Source organism: Oreochromis aureus, linkage group 17 (assembly GCF_013358895.1).
Source record: "Oreochromis aureus strain Israel breed Guangdong linkage group 17, ZZ_aureus, whole genome shotgun sequence".
Lineage (NCBI taxonomy): Eukaryota > Metazoa > Chordata > Actinopteri > Cichliformes > Cichlidae > Oreochromis > Oreochromis aureus.
This window is the reverse complement of record NC_052958.1, coordinates 12,724,722-12,743,019: the sequence shown is the minus strand read 5'-3', so window position 1 is coordinate 12,743,019 and position 18,298 is coordinate 12,724,722. Positions and strand designations below refer to the sequence as shown.

At 42.1% G+C, this 18,298-nt stretch overlaps 1 protein-coding gene across 1 annotated transcript in view; it reads right to left on the bottom strand.

Moving 5' to 3' along the window:
- Nucleotides 1–18,298, bottom strand: part of pcloa (piccolo presynaptic cytomatrix protein a) — a 51,697-nt gene that overhangs the window by 21,457 nt on the left and 11,942 nt on the right. The window contains exons 2-6 of the mRNA XM_039601410.1: nucleotides 13,851–14,048; nucleotides 6,325–10,402; nucleotides 4,473–6,001; nucleotides 1,795–3,856; nucleotides 275–322 (exon numbers count right to left, since the gene is read on the bottom strand). Coding sequence (XP_039457344.1) covers nucleotides 275–322; nucleotides 1,795–3,856; nucleotides 4,473–6,001; nucleotides 6,325–10,402; nucleotides 13,851–14,048 — 7,915 coding nt within the window. The remainder of the gene's footprint in view (nucleotides 1–274; nucleotides 323–1,794; nucleotides 3,857–4,472; nucleotides 6,002–6,324; nucleotides 10,403–13,850; nucleotides 14,049–18,298) is intronic.

Genomic DNA, 18,298 nt, shown 5'->3' with positions numbered 1-18,298 from the left:
ATGTAAATGTTGGGTATATTTATATAATTTTTCTCCAGTTGTTAGGAAGGTGAGTGAGTCTCCTCCCCAACAAATGTGTGATCAATCTTATGAAAATTGTAAAAAATGTAAAATCATTTAAATTTGTTTTAAATTTCCAATATAAGTATTGTTTATATTTCCAAATTTGAAATGTCTTAAACCTCCCCAACATTTAGACACCATTTTGTTGATATGCATTTTATTTGTGGTGCAGGTTAATATATTAGCGTAGAGAACTGAACTAATACTCTACCATTGGTTGCATCGTCTCTGTTCAAAGCCATCAGGGAATCACTTAGGGCTGGAATCAAGGCAAACGGGTTTAATGTATTATAAAGTATGAATAAATTATTGGGATCCATATGAATCAATAGGTAAATAATTAAATTGCATTCAAGACATCTCAGACATGGCATCTTTAAGCATATGAAACAAAAAGATAGGAAATGTTACTATGAATGTAGTTTGCACTTAATGACAGCCCATTTTGCATCCTGTTTTAGTAATACATTGTCCTCAGCTTAAAGTTTAGAAGTTCTAGAGCTGCTTTATAGAAGTCGTTTTTGAAACACATGATTTATTGCGAACCACTTCTATCACGACACCAAGTGCTGGCAACAATAATGTTTTTTTCCCCTTTCCTGTTGTAATAGTGCTTTTCAACCACTGCTTTAGAAAAAAACACTGTCCTCATATGTATGACAGCTCATTTGCTTTCAGCTATAGAAGCTGCAGAAAAAATAATGAACTATGTTTGCTTAACAGAAGTTAATCAAATGATCAGATTTTCAGTGATCTTCTTAAATGAAGGAGGCATGCATTCATTTCATGCAGCGTAAAATCACTCATGTATCACAGTGCCCAAAAGCAGATATTTAAGACAAGACATGCATGTTAAAGTTTTATATTTATTAACACAGAAGTGTTGCAAACAAATATCATGCATTTCAAACAAAATGAAACAAAACAAAACAAAAAAACATTTTAAATCTTCCTATACTTTAGTCTTACTGGGTACTAGTAGAAAGTTAAACGCAATCATTAAATAACTAAGTAAATATCCTGTATTCACAATGTACATCAATAATCCAAAAATATATATTTATATATTACTGGCTATGTAAATCCAGACAGGACACTATTATGCTTAAGAGGAATTGACTGAAACTGACAGAAATCTAACTTTTTGAGTGGCAAAGGCACTTTTTGCATTGCATCATTTACAGGGAAAACATTTTCTCTATGTGATCTATTTTAAAGGATCAATATACTACTGTCGTCTAAATGCACAACTAGAAGGATTTAAAATACTTCAAGCGTTTCAACAGGTACGTGTGACATCATGTTGAGTTTTAAAGTTGTATTTGTTGGGGGATGCCTTTCATGTATCTGAAACAGGATGTCAGACTGTACAGTGCAGTGAACTCATATAGGAAGATGTTACACAATAATTGGGATGAGAATAGAACAGAAAATAGAAAACAGTGTATATATAAAGATACATTCAAGTCTATAGGAAAAATAAAAGTTTACAAATGATTTGCATGCACAAAGGAACTCAATATTAAATGTACTTGCACTAGAAAGGAATAAGAAGACACATTCGACAGAATGCAAAGGAAAAACAAAAACACCTCAAAAGACACATGCTGAGTCTGAATGAAGAAACACACTTTAGTAATAAATTCATGCAAGACAAACCATAACCAAAAAGTGTTAATGATGAAACACTGACTAGAAAAGAAGTTGCAGTGTAACAAGTCTGTTTTTTACCTTCACTATCTGACATGGTGCCCTGAAGATCATCCAGCAGCACATAACTCCTACCCCTTGTTGGCTCTTCCCTGATATGTTGCTGCTGCTGGGAGTCTTGCAATGAAAGGCAAGAACCAAACTGGTCCCTTGAATCGGCTGAGATGGGAGGCAGAGGTCCCGCTGATGCACGGGCCATACCCATAGGCTGCCCAACAGGGCTCAGTGGACTCTCTTCTTCTGAATTCTGGGCCACTATAGGTATTCTGCCGCGCCCACTTTGGACAATGGGAAGGCTAGTAGGTTTGGTGCGACCAGATGGGGTTTGATAATTTGGGCCGTCTCCAGATGCTTCACCATCTCCTTTCAGCCTGAGTGAAGAGCTCGATGGGTCTCTTTTGATAGACAAGTCCAGGCCATAGCAAGATGTGGGCCTGGAGGATGGTCTTGAACGACTACCACTAGGATAGGCAGAATCCAAACCCAAGCTCTGACCCAAGTTTAGTGACCCAGCCAAATTAGCACCCAGGGTGGATCCTAAATACTTTTGCTGCTCTGCAATATTCTTCCGAAGACCAAAGGTAATCTCATCCTGCAAGAGACGGCTGGATCTTGGGGATGCACTGGTGGACCCCAAATAGCTGGTATAGTCAGTCTCTAAACCTCTACTGTCTGTAATAGAGGAATACTTGGAGGAGATTTTAGGATCTAGTAGTGGTGTCTTATGTTTTTGGTACAACATAGATGCTGGGAGTTGTTTAGCTGCCTGCTTCTCAAGAGTAAGTCGACTGATGCTATACTTTTCTGACTTTGGATAGTGTCTCTGAGAGTAACCAGAGATGCTAGAGCTTGGTGTATAGTAGTGCTGCGAGAGACCTGTCAATTGTTCTAAGTTTTCGGTCCCACCTGTACTTCTCCTAAACTCTTGCTTAAGCTGCTGCTTTAAAAGTTTCAGTTCATAGGGTTCCTCCATGGTATCCTCTTCGTCAGGGGTCTTTCCAAAGGTATGAAGTCTGGACGTGGATCCCAAATAGTCAGTAGACCCCAGATCAGCAGCACTCCTACGAAGCAGTTTCTCTGCCTTTGCCAGCTCCCTCTCAGCCAGACTATAAGATGAGGACAGACCTGTGGAGCCTTTAGCTAGTTCTGCAGCATCTTCCAGCAGCATGTAACTCCGAGGTGTGTGGTGATCTACATCTGTGTAGTAGGAATCAGAGACAGCTGACATTGGGCTACCTGCTATACTTCCCACTTCTAAGGCTCTGAGATCAAGATGATTCCCATATTTGTCATACTTAACACCAAGGTAAGCTGATGAAGTGGGATCAGGCTGACGGCTAATGACATCATATTTCGTTGCATCGAGCTCTGAGAGTAGGGCTGCTTGTCTCGCAGCTTTCTGCTGCAACAAAAGCATTTGGTGGTAACTCTGCTGCTGGGAGGTAGTGAGCGAAGGGACAGAGGAGTAGATCGAATGAGACTGGTAGGACTGAGGTGTCTGGTAGAGAGACTGCTGAAATTGACTTTGAGGGTATTGGTACTGAGAGTATTTTCCATACTCATGCTTGGTTTGCGGTGGGACAAAGTCATCCAATTCTGACTGAGGAGCTGTCCTGGGACGTTCAAGACCATGACCTTCAATCTCCTCATCCTCACCACCTCCTCTAGTCTCTCGGATGTTGCTAACCTCACTGTCTGACATGTAGTCTCTGTCCTCTGCAACACTCTGTAAGTAGGCCCTTTCCCTCTTCTCTCTTTCTTTAAGCAGTGCGTCTTTTCTACGATTAATGCCCATCTCCAAGTATCTTAGCTTTGCATCTATCTCTTTCTCCTCCTCATCTAATTCTGCTTGTCTTTTGCGGAGCTTGGAAGACTCGCGCTCCACCAGATCTAGCTCTCGATCAATGTCTTGTAGGATCTTGGCGCGTGCCATGTTGGAATTACGGCACATTCTTCGACGAGCTGAGCCAGTGCTATATGCTGTTTGTCCAGTGGTTGTTGACTCATCCTCTGATGGAGGATTTGGGAGAGTCCTCTTCACCTTCTTTTGAGTCCCTGTTGGTGTACCACCTGAGCCTTTGCCCTGTAGGAAAAAAAGTGTTGTAAAAAAGTAGTTTAGTTCCCAAAATAAATGTTTAACGAGACTTCATCTTCAAAAACAATATGTTACTCAGATAAATTAATTAGTGATAACTGCTAGATTTTATATGGGTAATTAAAACAGAGCAAACTGTACAAATTTAAGTTGTTTGATAGTCTTCCTCTATAAGGATGTATTGTAAAAAAGTGATTGAAAGACAAATTGTTGATTACCTTTTTTCTAGGTAACAGTAACATATGTATCTCTGCCCATAAATATTCCACACTATTGTTGCACAAGAAATAATTTATTCACAAACCCTTGATGGATCTCTGACAGCTCAGTGTTTTCCTGCAACCTCAGCTTATTTCCAACTGTTTATGTATGTATGAGATTGTCAGTGGTGAATTGCCCAGGCAGAAAACTGACTACAATACTCCATGATATTTTACCTAGAAATGGGATTAAACTGAAGCTAACTCTCTGGAAATGTCAAAATTAATCAACCAAAAGAAAAGTTTAAACACAGCTCACACCATCTGAATGTTAAAATAAATTCATATTTTTGGTTTTTGGTTTTGCTTCCTGGATTTATGTCAATTACAGTGGTACTACTTACAGTATAGCCTTCACCATACTGGGTTCCAGATGTTGCTCTTTCTTCTCCTGTTGGACTCATGGGCTTAGGATCAGACATAGATCTCTGCATGGATTTCTGTCCTCTGGGACTTGCTGGAGAGGCTTTTGATGGATCAGGACTTCCTCTTAGGTTTTGTGGGCTAGTATCACCAAGGGATTTATCATAAGACACAAACTCAAGGGATTTGCTTGGTGAGATACAAGGGGATACAGGGGAATAGAGCACTTTGGGGGATTTAGGAGGGGCCTGAAGTGTAGAAGAATCAGCTTTGAGGTTAGCAGACTGTCCTATTTCTAAGGGGGTAGGTCGTTTCTTTGGTGAGGTCCTTTCAGAATCTGAAAGCTCCATTCTGGTATCCATTCTAATGTTCCCATCTGTATCAGTTTGTATAGAAATCTCAGTGTGGGCTTGAAGAGACATCTCAGACTGCCCACCCCTATCACCTCTGGCAGTACGTGGACGGCTTTGTCTGCTTCTGTTCTGAGCCTCCCATTCATCTTGATCCTCATCATCAGTCTGTACACAACTGTCAACACTCTTTTTAGCAGTTCTCTTTTTTCTACCTGCTGTGTAAGCTTTGCTGACTGCTTCATCCTCTTCATCTGTCTGGCACCCACTATCTGTGATCTTTCGGGCCAGTACAGTGCCATCAGGTCCTAAGACAACTGCCTCTTGTATGTCCCCACCTGGGTACATCTGACGAAGCTTTTGCTCTTCCAGTTGCAGACGGAGCTGCTCTTGGAGTCTCTGAATCTGCTCAAGCTGCTGCTGCTGCTGAGCATAAGTTTCTTTCTGCATTATAAGGTGAGCCTGTCTTTCCTCTTCTTGCTGGGCAAGTATCTGCTGTTTCATGGCCTGCAGCTCCTCCAGTTCCTTTTGCACCATGAGTTGTTCGTGTTCTCGGAACCGCTGAATTTCCTGCCGTTCCCATTCTAATTCCTCAGCCAGGCGCTGTTGCTTGAGTTTTTCCATTTCTAGTCTCTCGCGCTCTGCCTGATACTGGCTGTCTCCAGGAACCATGGGTGAAGAAAGCGCTTCCAGTGAAGCAGCTATAGCCTCCAGAGATGCATCAGTATAGGTGTCAAGAGATAAAGAGGTTGCTGCTGTAGTTGCAGCATCACCAGCAGTAGTACCTCCTCTAGATATCTCTAGATTGAGTGGGGCATCTGCTTGTTCTTCTGCTGCAGTAGTAGAGATAGTGGATAGAAAACTGTGGGATCGAGTAAGTGGTAGGTTCTGGAGGTTGGAAAGAGAAGGCATGGTGTCGCTGGTATGCATACCTGACAGGGTGTTGTATGCTGTACTAAATATGGACCCTGGCTGGGTGGTAATGGCATATGTAGATGGGACTGGGGCTGCGACAGAGGAATAAACCACTCCATTTGATGATCTCAAAACACTGCTTGTACCAAAGAGTGTGCCAACAGCACTTGTGACTCTATCTTGAGAATAGGGAGGAATTGTCATTCCAGCGTAAGTTCCTTTCTTGGAGTAGTCAACAGCTTCACCTGTCAAAAGTCAAAGATATCATTTCAGTCCCAGTATTACAGAATTATTAATTGTTGAAGCAAGCCATGCCTTGTTCAAATAATGAAAAAAGGTGGAAGACCAAAAAAAAAACTCCAATGAGGTTCAACAAAGTAACAGCATGCAGGTACATGCAAAAAATATAATGGTAAAACAAAAAGATGATAAAAAATACAAAGAAAAAATGTCCATGCAAAACAAAATAAAAACAAAAAGTAGCCATTATTTCCACATTAGCCATGAATAAGTGGAAGCAGTTCAAAGTGACATTTAAGTGACAGGTCTGCAATGTCACTGCACTGACCTGCATCAGAAATCTTTGCTGAGGTAAGATCTACTGCACCTTCAGTTGTGCCACTGAAATTATAGCTGTTTTTACTCTTGTAAATGAAGAGGCCAGCTTCTGCTAGGTTAGTATCTGACATAGAAGGTTTAATTCCACCAAACCCTCTCATCCCATAAGGCGACCTGTCATACTGATAGTGGTCGTCACGATATCCAAAGCGATCTTCAGGCAAGGGTGTGGTAGGTTGGTGAGTAGCACAACTTCCTGCAAATGGAAGCTTGTACACAACATCACAACATACAGCTCTTTTCCCTGCAGTCAGATCCACTGGTTTGCCATCGTCTGTGATTACAGCTGTAACCACTTCGGTAGACGCAGCATCCACTGAAACCACAGTGTTGAATGGTTTATTTGTGCTGAGGTCAACAGCTCCTGACACTGTGGTTGTGCCATTAGTTAATCCATTAGCAATACAACTTGCAACAGAAGCGGGTGCAATTGTTACGGGGAGTGTTCCTCCACTCGTACTAGATCCAACTGAGAGATTAATAGGGATCTCAGCAGTAGCAGTAGCATGAGTAGATGGCTGAGAGTCAATTGGTCGATAAATAATTTGAGAAACAGGTTCAAATGATTTGTTTTTTGTTAGCTGAAGGGGTACTGAAGAGGGTAAAGAGGTGTCCGAGTTGTCGCGTCGCTGGATTGTGGCAGCACAGGTCACGATGGTGATGCTATCAGTTACTATAGAAACTGTAGATGATTCAGCACTGAGGTTGACCACAGGGGACTGCACTGCACTGCTGTGACGACTGACATCAGTTGTAAGGGACTGACGTCTTGAGTCTGGACCAGCAGACAGATCCACACCACGCGTGGTTGATTCTGGATCCACTTTCATAGTCCTAAGATCTACCACCTCAGAAGGCTGAATAGCCTGTCCATTCTGTGCTGGCAACTGGGGCATAGGCTTCTGCATTGAGATTGGGAGACCATTTGCCCTTGGAGCTGGCACTGGTGGTGGTGTCCTTTCATGAACAACAGAGACAGTGGTCCTTTGGACTTCTGTGGTAACCACTTGAGAGATGAGGTTGGGCATCACCACAGGTGGCTGTGCTGAGGCTGATATAGCCTCAATTATATGACAAGAACTAGATACATGTTTTTCAGGGCCACAAATTTCTTGACTTTCAATGGATTCTGTGACTCGTGTATATGCCAGAGGCACCCTGGTTGTTTGAGGAGGTGTTTGTTGCTGCTGCTGCTGTGAATATGGTTGAGGTTGAGACTGCTGATGGTGGTAAGTCTCAGGCTGAGCTTGCCATGAAGGAGATGCTGGACCAGGGCTAGAGGGAGCATGAGTGGTAACACTATCTACAGGAGAGCTAGGCTGAGATGGCAGAGTGATGACCACATATGTGTCACGAAGATTGCTGGCATATCTTGGAGAAGAAGGAGACTTTGGGGATGGTTGAAACATTTTGCTTTCAGAAGTGGGGCTTAGATTAAGGGCTATGTCACTAGGACCTGTGGGAAGTACAGAGGGTCTTTGTGGATGTGGGGCATGGGCAGGTGATGAAGGCTGTGAGCCAGGCTTTGGTGCAATTGGTGGCTTAACACCATGTCCTGGTTTGTGGCTATCCCCAATTCCAACGGGGATGGATGGCTTTGGGGGTACAGGAGGGGGAACATGAGGTTTGTATGTTGGAGTAACTACTTGTCTTGTAGGTGGTGCTTGAGCTGTAGTCATAGTCACTGTCTCTTGCCTTACTGGAGTTGCTGAAGCCTGAGGTGGAAGTGGAACTGGAGCTTTCCTGGGAAAAACAGTAGGTTTAGGAGGAGTGGGAGGAGGCAGCGGTGGTGCAACAGGTTCTTCTGTTTTTTCCTGAGAATTAGCCCTACGCAGGACAGTTGGCTTCGGGGGCACGGGTGGGGCAGTTGATACTACACTTGGTATACTAGGTGTATACTGGGGGACTGTAGGCAAGGGTGATACACTGGCAATCACAGGAGCTGATGTTTTTGTAGATGCACTAGTCAAGTCCACAATATCGCCTTGGGATGCTTTGATTGTGGTTTCAGGTTGCTGATCTGATATGGGTGATGGAAAAGTTTCTTTCACAGGCTCAGTTTCCATTGCTGATGTGACATCTGATACAGCATTTTTCTCCTCTTCCTTTTTAGGTATAATTTCATCATCAGAAGATAACTCTCCTGAAGAGCACTGCGTTACTTTTAAGTCTGGAATAGGGTGGAGTGCCTTTCTAGATGCAGTGGCTTCTACTTTTGGCTCATGCTGAGTTGGACTTGTTCCAGGAGTCAGGACTCTTTTCATTAGCTCTTCATAGGCAGTTTCAGCATCCAGCAATGGCTTCCCATCCATGTCTAATGTTATTGTACTGCTTTTGGAAACAGTAATATCAGCAGGTTGTAGCACAATTTCTGGGTTAATACTTTCCTTTTTTGCCTGCATATTTTGGTATTCCTGCTCCAGCTGCATGAATTCCTTTCTTTTCTTTATCATGTCTTCATAAACTTCATCTGGCGATCGCAGCTTTTTGGGCTGAGCGGGAACAGTAATCTTCTCTGACTCCTCGAGATCAGCTGTTGAATTGTCAATAAGAGATGCATAAGCATAATCTTCGATGAGCATGCCTCCATATAGGGACTCTTTTTCTGGCTGAATCTCACCTCTGTCAGTTGTTGGAGACTTGGCCCTCAGCATTATCTCCTCATAAGCTTCATCAGCAGATCTTAGAGGTTTTTTCTGTGGTTTATCAATATTTTGATCATCTGTTGGGGAGTGAAGAGATACCGACATGGGCAGCTGATAGGTTTTCTGGACTGCCGCAATCTTTGCAGCATGGATTTCCAATCCTTCAGGATCTGATTCAATACTGGGTGAAAAGTCTGAGCAAGATGATCGTCTAATCTCCTCCATTTCAGCTTCTTGCCTCTGCTCTTCAGTTGGCGAGGCATCTTCAATAGGGGAAAGGTTGCTTGGCGGTGTCTTTTGATGCTCTCGCCTCCTCTGGGCTCGAATCTCATCTTTATCTTTTTTGGATTTTTTCCCTGAGCCCTTCTGTTTTTCTTGCTCCCTGAGCAGCTCCTCCTCTTCCCGTAACTCTTCTTCCTCAGAAGAGTCTTCAATAGTTGGCAGCATTTGACCAGGTTGTCTGTGTTTGGCTTTCCTGTGCTGTTTACCTTCACCACTGCGGATATGGCTCGGACTACTGCTATCACTGTCTTCATCCAGTGAGGAGAGGGATGTTGGGGAAGTTCCAGGAGTGAAGCTGGATGCATGTAGACTGGAAGACCCCTCACCTCTAGACCGATCATCTGGAGAATCTGTCAGGCTTTCCATTTCAGGCTCTCCATCATCATTGGGTATACACACAGGGCTGCTAGTTGTATTCAGCTCCATAGTTTGGAATTTGCGAACTGCAGTACCACTTTGTTGCTTCCCTTCTTTTGTTTCTGCTTCCATATCTTTGTTTATATCAGGTTTATCCACTAAAGTACCAAATTCCTTATCGTCATCATCTGGGCTTATGGTGCTTTTCTTGGTAAGCCGTCTGACTTTCCCTGTTGTGCCCTTCTCTACAGTTTGTGTTTTCTTTTGTTCCTTTTGTTTCTTCTCGTCCTCTCTGATCTTTCGCCGAATTAGGTTTTCCTCATCAGATGGTGAAGCATCTTCATTCTCACTCATTTCCATTATCTGTTTTCGGATAAATTCTTCATCATCTCCTGACATAGGGCTTTCTTTTCCAAAGCTTTCACTGCTATCGTCCAGGGAATCTGCTTTGACATCCACGGGCACAAGGAGCTTTTTCTTTGTGGTACGATTGGCATTCTTATCAGAAACCTCTCTGTCCTCTTCCGAGCTAGGAGAGTCAGGTGAGAGAGGAAGCACTTCTAATTTACGCCTGGCCTTTAGAGTGTCTGTTTGTTTCTCCTCTTCTTGTGTGGTTGCCTGCGCCTCAAGGATGGGCAGGACAGTGCTTTCTAGCTTTGCTAGGTCTGATGGGCTGGTTGGGCTGCCTTCCTTGACAGCTGCTTCTTTAATTCCAGGCTCTTTCAAGGTCTCCACTGTTTTCACCTGATGAATAAAAAAAAACAACTTTTTCAGTATATATGCTTAATTTCTGACAATTACCAAGACAGTTGTTTTAAATGAGCACAATATCCAAGTTCATATAAATTTAGGAATGACAGGAATGAAAAATGAATATTTAAAATATACTTCAGGAGTTAATAGGAATGACTAGTGTGGGGTATTTTTAACAATGACCATATGAGAGCAAAATATAATGAATATCTATGTGTACTTAAAGTAGATAATCATGGTATTGTAATGTAATGACTCATTGTGTTTCACTGTGTGTGTGTAATAACATGTCAGCTCATTTGACTAGTTCTTTGGAAGTGTCTACTACTGTATTTCCCTCATTTGTGCTTCTTGTATTTTAACATGTGAGTAATATTGCTTTCACTTATCTGTCAGTCATTTGGCACAACAAGAAGTCATTAAAAGCAACTCTGATACATCAAATTAGCTGAGGAGGAATCTATTTAGTGTAGCAGCATGTTTTTAAAGAAATATTAATATTTGGTCCAAGATTATCACTAATTTTATTGCAAGGTGAAGCAGTAGGATATATTGTTCTACCAATACTTCATTCAACCTCTAGTAAAACCCATCTGGAATAAACAATTTTTCATTTCCTCCAACTGTAAATTTTTGTTTTATATTTAAGTTATTTAAGTTTTTTTGTTTTTGCAATGGTCAAGCAGTTCTGAAAGATCATTTTTTCTAATCTACCACTACATCTGCTAAATACTATGGTCACCTCAGAAAGTTCAGCTTCATCATTGAGCTTTTCAAGAGGCTCCTTTTCCTCCTCCATGTTAGTGTTTTCCTCCTTCGGGCTGCTGTCCTGCTCACTTACTACAGAAACTGGGATTTCAGGTTCTGTGACAGGAGCTGAAGATACTGATAGAGGTACACCTCCATTTTCAAAAGCTCTCTCTGATACTTCATCCTTCTTTGATATTGCATCCTTGCCTACATCAAACTCTGCAGTGCCTTCTTTGTCGCACACTGCGTTTGCCTCTGATACTGAAATAGTTGTCTGCATGTTGCCAGCAACAGGTTGTGACTCATCGTCTTTTTTGTCACATTTTGCTTCGTCCTTCTCTTTGATTGACAATTCAACAACTTTTTCGAGCTCTTGCTCATCGCCGCCTGTCACAGCTGATGTATCTTTCTCTGCTTCGTGTTGATTTTCAGCAATACTCTTTGTCTTTTGTGAACCCATCTCTGACTCATCTTGGAAAAGGTTCACCTCATGGGCTTGATCGCTGACATTTGTCTTACTGGTAACCGCTGAGGATAACGAGGTGTCTACACTTTGCACTGGCACCTCATTGACCATTTGTGGCTCTTCGAAATCAGGGGGTGGTGGAACAGAGATAACCGTTGCATTGTCAGATTTATTATCTGATTTTAACACCGTGGCTTCGGGTGTACACTCTTCTTCGACCGCAGTCTTTCCTTTCTCCTGTGACTTCTCTGACAAGCATGCTGTTTCAATAATGCTCTCCTCAGCTGGCTCATTCTTTGTTCCTGCTTTTATCTTGTTCTGTATATCTATTTCTTCTTTTGGCATTTCCTCCGGAACAGTTGCAGCCAGCTCTAATCCCGTTGCAGATTCCTTCTTGTCAAGTAGAGGAGACGCATTTTCTGTATTAGTAACATTCTCTTCCAGAGGTTTCTGGTTACTTTCATTATGAACTGCATTCTCCTCATTTGCTTTTTCCTCAGCAGCTTCCTCATCATCAGGTTTTACCTCAGTAGTTATCGGTACACATGCATTTGTTTTAATCTCAACTGATGTTCCCTCATCAGCTCCCTCGGGTGCTTTCTGCGCTGTTGTGTCTACCTCATTATTAAGTTCCTGAGAAACTTTATTTTCAGTGGTGTTCTCCTCATTTGATTTCTCCACAGCTTTCGTTTCTCCTTCAAACTGAGCAACAGGAGAGGATTTATCTGCCAGATCAAGTAATGTGGGCTCCTGATCTTTTTCTGACTGTTCATTTTTCACTTCGTTTGCCTGACCTTTTCTCTCTGAAGCTGAGACAGGATGCTTCTCTGATACTGCAGAAGAAATTTCAGGTTCTACACTTGCTGCCTCTTTTAGTTTTAATTCTTCCTCAGCTTTATCAGGTTCAGGGACATCACCTTGTTCAACAAGGGACGCAGAGTTTTTCGGTTCTACTTCTGTCGTTACTTCTGCACTAACATCACTCTTGACATTAGGTGTTGTTCCACTGTCAGGTGGAGTGTGATCTGCTGGAGTAACTTGTGGTTCACCTATCAGGGGTTTCTCGGCTAAAACCTCTGTTGTTTTCTCCTCTTTCACACTTGCAGCTGTAGTATCAGGTTGAACAGGAGCTGTTTCCTGTCTGACTGCTTCGGGGATCAAAGCAGGCTTTGGCTCAGCTGCATTTGTTGTCACTTCTGGATGCTTTTCTTGAGTGGGTTCCACTTTCTTACTATCTGCCAGGGGAGCGGCAGCCTCACTTTGCGTAATCTTGGGATTTGGCTCAGTTTCTGCCCCAGCAGGATCTGTTGTCTTGTCTAAACCTGCATTAGTCAATGGATTTTGTGTCTCACCTTCCACAGGGAGAGAAAGGTCCTCTGTGGGTTTCTCAGAACTACTCTTATGTTGCACAACTACTGGGATTTCACTGACAGTTGCACTCTGTGCTTGTTGCTCATCATTAGCTATCTCTGTACAGGGATGAGGATGGTCCTCTGATTCTTTCTCAGAGCTACTCTGTTGTTGCTCAGCTGCTGGGAGTTCACTGACAGTTTGTTGATCAGAATCAAATGGCTCTTTCCCTGGCTGAGGGGGATCCTCTGCTATTCTCTCAGAGCTGTTTTGCTGTTGCTCGGCTGGTGGGGCTACTTGGGTACTATCAGCTAAACTCTCTGAAACAGGAACTTCTTTCTCAGAGTAGATAGCATTCTCATCTTCTTCTTGTTGTTCTGTTGTCTGTGGTGGGTCATGCGAACTGTTCTCAGGAGGAGGAGTGCTATGATTAGGTGAAATTACTGCACTATCAAGCTCAGCCTCAGAGGGTGCTAATTTGGTCTCAGAAGTTGGTGGGGTTAGGTTTGCTGGTTCTACTACTGGAACTTCCTTCTCAGGGTGAATAGTATGCTCATCTGCTATTGTTTGATTTTGTTCTTTTGAGTGTGAACCATTCTCAGGAGAAGGAATACTATGATTAGGCAAAATCAGTGCACTCTCAGGCATGGAGTCAGTAGGGGTTGTGGGCAATACTTTGGTTTCAGAAGCTTGTGGGGTTAGGTTTGCTGGTTCTACTACAGGAACGTCTTTCTCAGAATGAATAATATTCTCATTTGCTAGTTTTTGGTTTTGTTCTTTTGATTGTAAACTGTTCTCAGTAGGAGGAATACTATGATTAGGTGAAACTAGTGCACTATCAGGTGTTGATTCAGGAGGGGTTGTGGGCACTACCTTGGTCTCAGAAGCTGGTGGGGTTGGCTCTGCTGGTTCTACTACAGGTTTGCTATCTACAGCAGCAGGGGGAGGGGTGGAGGAGGGAACAGGACCGGGAGGCTGCTTCTTCGGGGAAGCCATGGATGATGGTGAAACATCTCCCAGCTGGCCTGACATCGCTCTTTGAGTTTGACAGGTGAGGCAAAGCCATTCTTTCTGTAAGACAAACATAAAAAAAAACACTGTTAGTAATTTTGCGTGAATGTTTTTACAACCCAAAGTCAAACTGTGTAGCATCCCCTCTTCTTGTAAGAACAGTTCATAAACCTCTGGGAGCTCAGGAGACCAGTTGATGGACTTTTGGGAGAGAAATGAGGTTCCATACTTCTTCGTCTGATAGAGGATTATAGCTGCTCAAAAGTCCTGTGTTTTCTTTGCTGTATTTTGAATTCCATGGTGCTCCGAATGTTTTCCATTAATGAAAAGTTTACCACTATATGTTGAAATACGCAAGGCCTTCTGGAAGAGACAATATGCGGCTCTAAAACCAATATATATACCTTTCAGCATTGATGGCTGGCATCAGATGCAAGCTTTAGAACTGATCTGTCCTCTTTAGTCCTCTTAGAGAACACAGCGTCCAAAAAGACTTTTAAAATTTGATTAATCTGACCTGACCACAGAATATTTTTCCATTTTCCATCAGTTCATTTTAAATGAGTTCTGGCACAGAGAAGACAGCAGTGTTTCTGGATCATGCTCACATATGGCTTCTTTTCTGCATGACAGAGCTTTAACCTACAGTTGCGGATGACACAGTGAACCACGTTCTCAGACAGATTTCTGGATGTGTTCCTGAGCCCATGCAGTGATTTCCATGACAGAGTCAGGCTTGTTTTTAATGCAGTGCCTTGTTCCTTGCCCACATAGATTTGTATACTGTAAGATATTCAAAGTCTTCACAATTTTGAGGAACAGTATCCTTATTATTAATTGTTCTACAATTTAGAAACTGTTTTGCATATTGGCGAGACTCTGCCCAAAAGATGCTCTTTTTATCATTATAATTCTAACACTGTGAAACAAAATGTTTCTGCGCATTTAAAATGTCACTGTGACAAGTTACACTGTGACAGTATAACTTCTATTTTCAAGGGGAGCTTTTACTTTTGTGGGACTTAAGAGATAGGTCCATGCATAATGCATAGTAATGGGACCAGGGGTTTACCAAGGCATGTCAGAAAGGGTTGGGTGGCCTATGCAGACATTTATGAGGCAAACTAAGCACAGAGACTCTGTTATTATAGGACTTGCTGTGTATGTGTATAAGTATATATGAACATAATAGATGCATCTGTATCAGCAGAATTTTTACATAACGAGACTGTTGTCATCAGCAAAATGTTAATTAAACACTGCAAACATGAGCAATTTCAGGTGTGCTGGTTTAGTTTACCAGTTACCTAACATGGAGGTCCAAGTTTGAATCCACCCTGTTACTATTTACTACATATCTTTCTCCCAGCTTTCCTGTCTTCTCTCTACTGTCCTATTGCAAAAAAGCCCCCTCCCCACCCCCCCTTCCTACTTAGCTAGCATGCAGAGGATCTTTTCCAAAGATCCTCTGCTTCTTAAATATGTCATTTACCTTCATTACATCTCTAATATGATTGTGATACACAAAAAACTGTAAAGAATTTTTTTTGCAATATTTTCGCAATAACTTCCTGCTTAAAATTGCGTGGGATGTAATTCTGGAAGAGGACACGTGCTGATATAACTCTAACTTCTAATGTGTTGTCTCTGAGCTCCAATACAGCTCTGCTGTAATGCCAATCCTATTATGGCTGGGTTTTCCTGGGCACTCACTTAAACACAGGACACTTGAGGAGCAAGGAACTATTCAATGTAGGGACACAAGACCAGACCAAGCAGTCTGGAAAAGCAAAGCAAAAAACAAACAAACAAACCACAAAACACCTCATTTCACATTTCGCCAAGTGCTCTGATATTCCTCTGTGAACCTCTCTTGTGAATGTCTTCGCCTGGCTTAGCAGCAGGGTTTATGCTAAATTCAGAAAAGATCACAGGCTGTATGCTAAGCCATGCAGCAGACAAGCCACCTCTGTCCAAGCGCAGACAGAGAGAAAGAAACAAGGAGACGGGAGGGGAGGAGAGAAGATGACAGAGGGAATGTTGCAGCAGCACAGTCAGATTAAATAAGACATGATATGCCATGTTTTAGACCATGCCTATAAAATAAACCTTACTCTTGTACCGTACTGTAGACTTTACCCGAAATGACAGTTGGGTATTGTAACTCATGAAGGAACAATATTTTAGTATATGTGAAATAGCAACTCAAAAATGATATTACTGCATGTGTGTATGTCCAAGTATTATCCATTTGACCTCTTCTGTGGGTCCCTGCTCAAACAACTTGAGACAGGAGCTCCTCCGGCTTGAGGGCTGCATCAGTTAAACCAGAGAGAGCAGGCGCTGATAGCTGGAGTGATGGCCGCCGACAGGAAATGCAGGAAATCAACTCAGACTGTCGGTCAGCCTCAGCCACTTCACAGCCAGTCATCACCAACGTTATCAAGACATCAGAGCTGGAACACCTACGGCTATTACTGCTCCTTTTAATACACTTACTGTAATCATTGTGTCTCTTATAGCTAGTGAGATAAACCAAACCAAGCCTTTTAAGCCTTGAATCACTGCCCCATTAAATGAAATGTGCTAATTTTATCTACAATACAACTCACTGGCAATCTCAAATGCAGTTCCTACCTTACAGTTATCACTCTGAAAAGCAGTCAATAAATTGTACTGCTAGCTTTATACAAAACTAGACAAGGCAACTTTTTCACTGCAGACGTCAGAACCTTAATACACATCCCGGATGTCCTTTGGCCCCAGAAAATATGCAGTGGGAATAAGTAACTTCGGTATCTGAGTTTTGACTTAGCGTATGCCTGACAAAATGAGCAACTTGGGCTATGGTAAGTAACAAAGGACAGAGTATTCTCAAACTTATTTAGCAAAAGAAAACTAGAAGTCAGACTGTAATACTTCATTCACAGTCACCATCTATTTCTACTATCAGAAAAGATTTCTCACAGGTCTCAGCAAAGTCATCACAAATTCTATTTACGGGGTGACGAAACAGCATCTAACTTAGCAAGAATCTTACACTACTCTCTGAGACTCACCATGTAATCAAGCCATCTCATCTCGTGGTGAAACCTGAATTAGTCACGAAAGCAGTCTTTTTGTACTAGTGCATTTAGACTTGTGTGTAATGGACAAACTGGCCTCAGACTGTATGACAGCTGTATATCCATGTACATGAAAAATGATGAACATCAGTCGACAGCTTCCATTCTCTGACTAAATCACAACGTGCCAGAATCAGTTTCACAGCAGGAAGTAATTGGCATTAGCTGCTTTCTTATTTCAGATTAGAGTGTGCATGATGCAGAACAGGTGAGAACTTCTTACTTGTTGGGAATTCAGTGGGAATATTACCTGTACTATTTCTACATCAGCACAAATCCAATGAGTTGAACAGACTAGGGAAGTTCAAACTGCATCAGGAATTTGTGATGTCACGAGAATCAAGAAGAAAGTTCGGGGTCTCCATTTACAGTGCAAAACTACTGAGCTACCGCTAATTTCTTATTTTATTAGAATTTTTTTTAAAGTGGTCTTGAGAAATAGTGAAGGTCTTGCAATGCTTTTCTTTGGATACTGGGTATTTTTTCACTCATTGTCAGTCCAGTCATTGTACCTGACCTTTTTTTCTTGTTTTTTTCTTTTTTATTCCCTTGTTTGCCAAACTACTTAATGCTGACTGCTGAGTCATTCAAGCATAAAAAGGTTCCTCACTCAAGGAAAAAAACAGTATTCCGTCTGCAAACAAGTTGGCAAAGAATCAATTTTAAAATGTATCTTTAGGCATTCTTTTACTTGCAGCCTGTCACAAAACACAAGAGGCAAGAGGCAAAAGGTTTTACAGAGTGATTCACCCAAATTTGAACATTTTGATTCAAAGTGCCATCAACATGTATGGAGAAGGCCAGGACAGAGGTACAACAGTGAGAGCCTATAGCCATTTGGAAAACATGGTGGAGGTCCATGGTCATGTCATGGTTTGAGGTTGTTGGGGATCATGCCATGACAATTTGATTCACCATATAAGATCATCATTGTCATACTGCTGATTGGCAGCAGTATGACAATGATGCCAAACACTGCCAATGAAGTAAAAGCATACCAGGATAGAAAAGCACACAATGGAACACTGTCAGTCATGGATTGGCCTCCCCAGGGCCCGGACCTCAAAATTATTGAACCGTGTGGGATCATTTTGACAGAGAACAACACAAAAACCAGCCAACATCCAAGGAAGAGCTTTAAATGTCTTTCAAGGAGCCTGGAGAACTATTCCTGAAACCTACTTG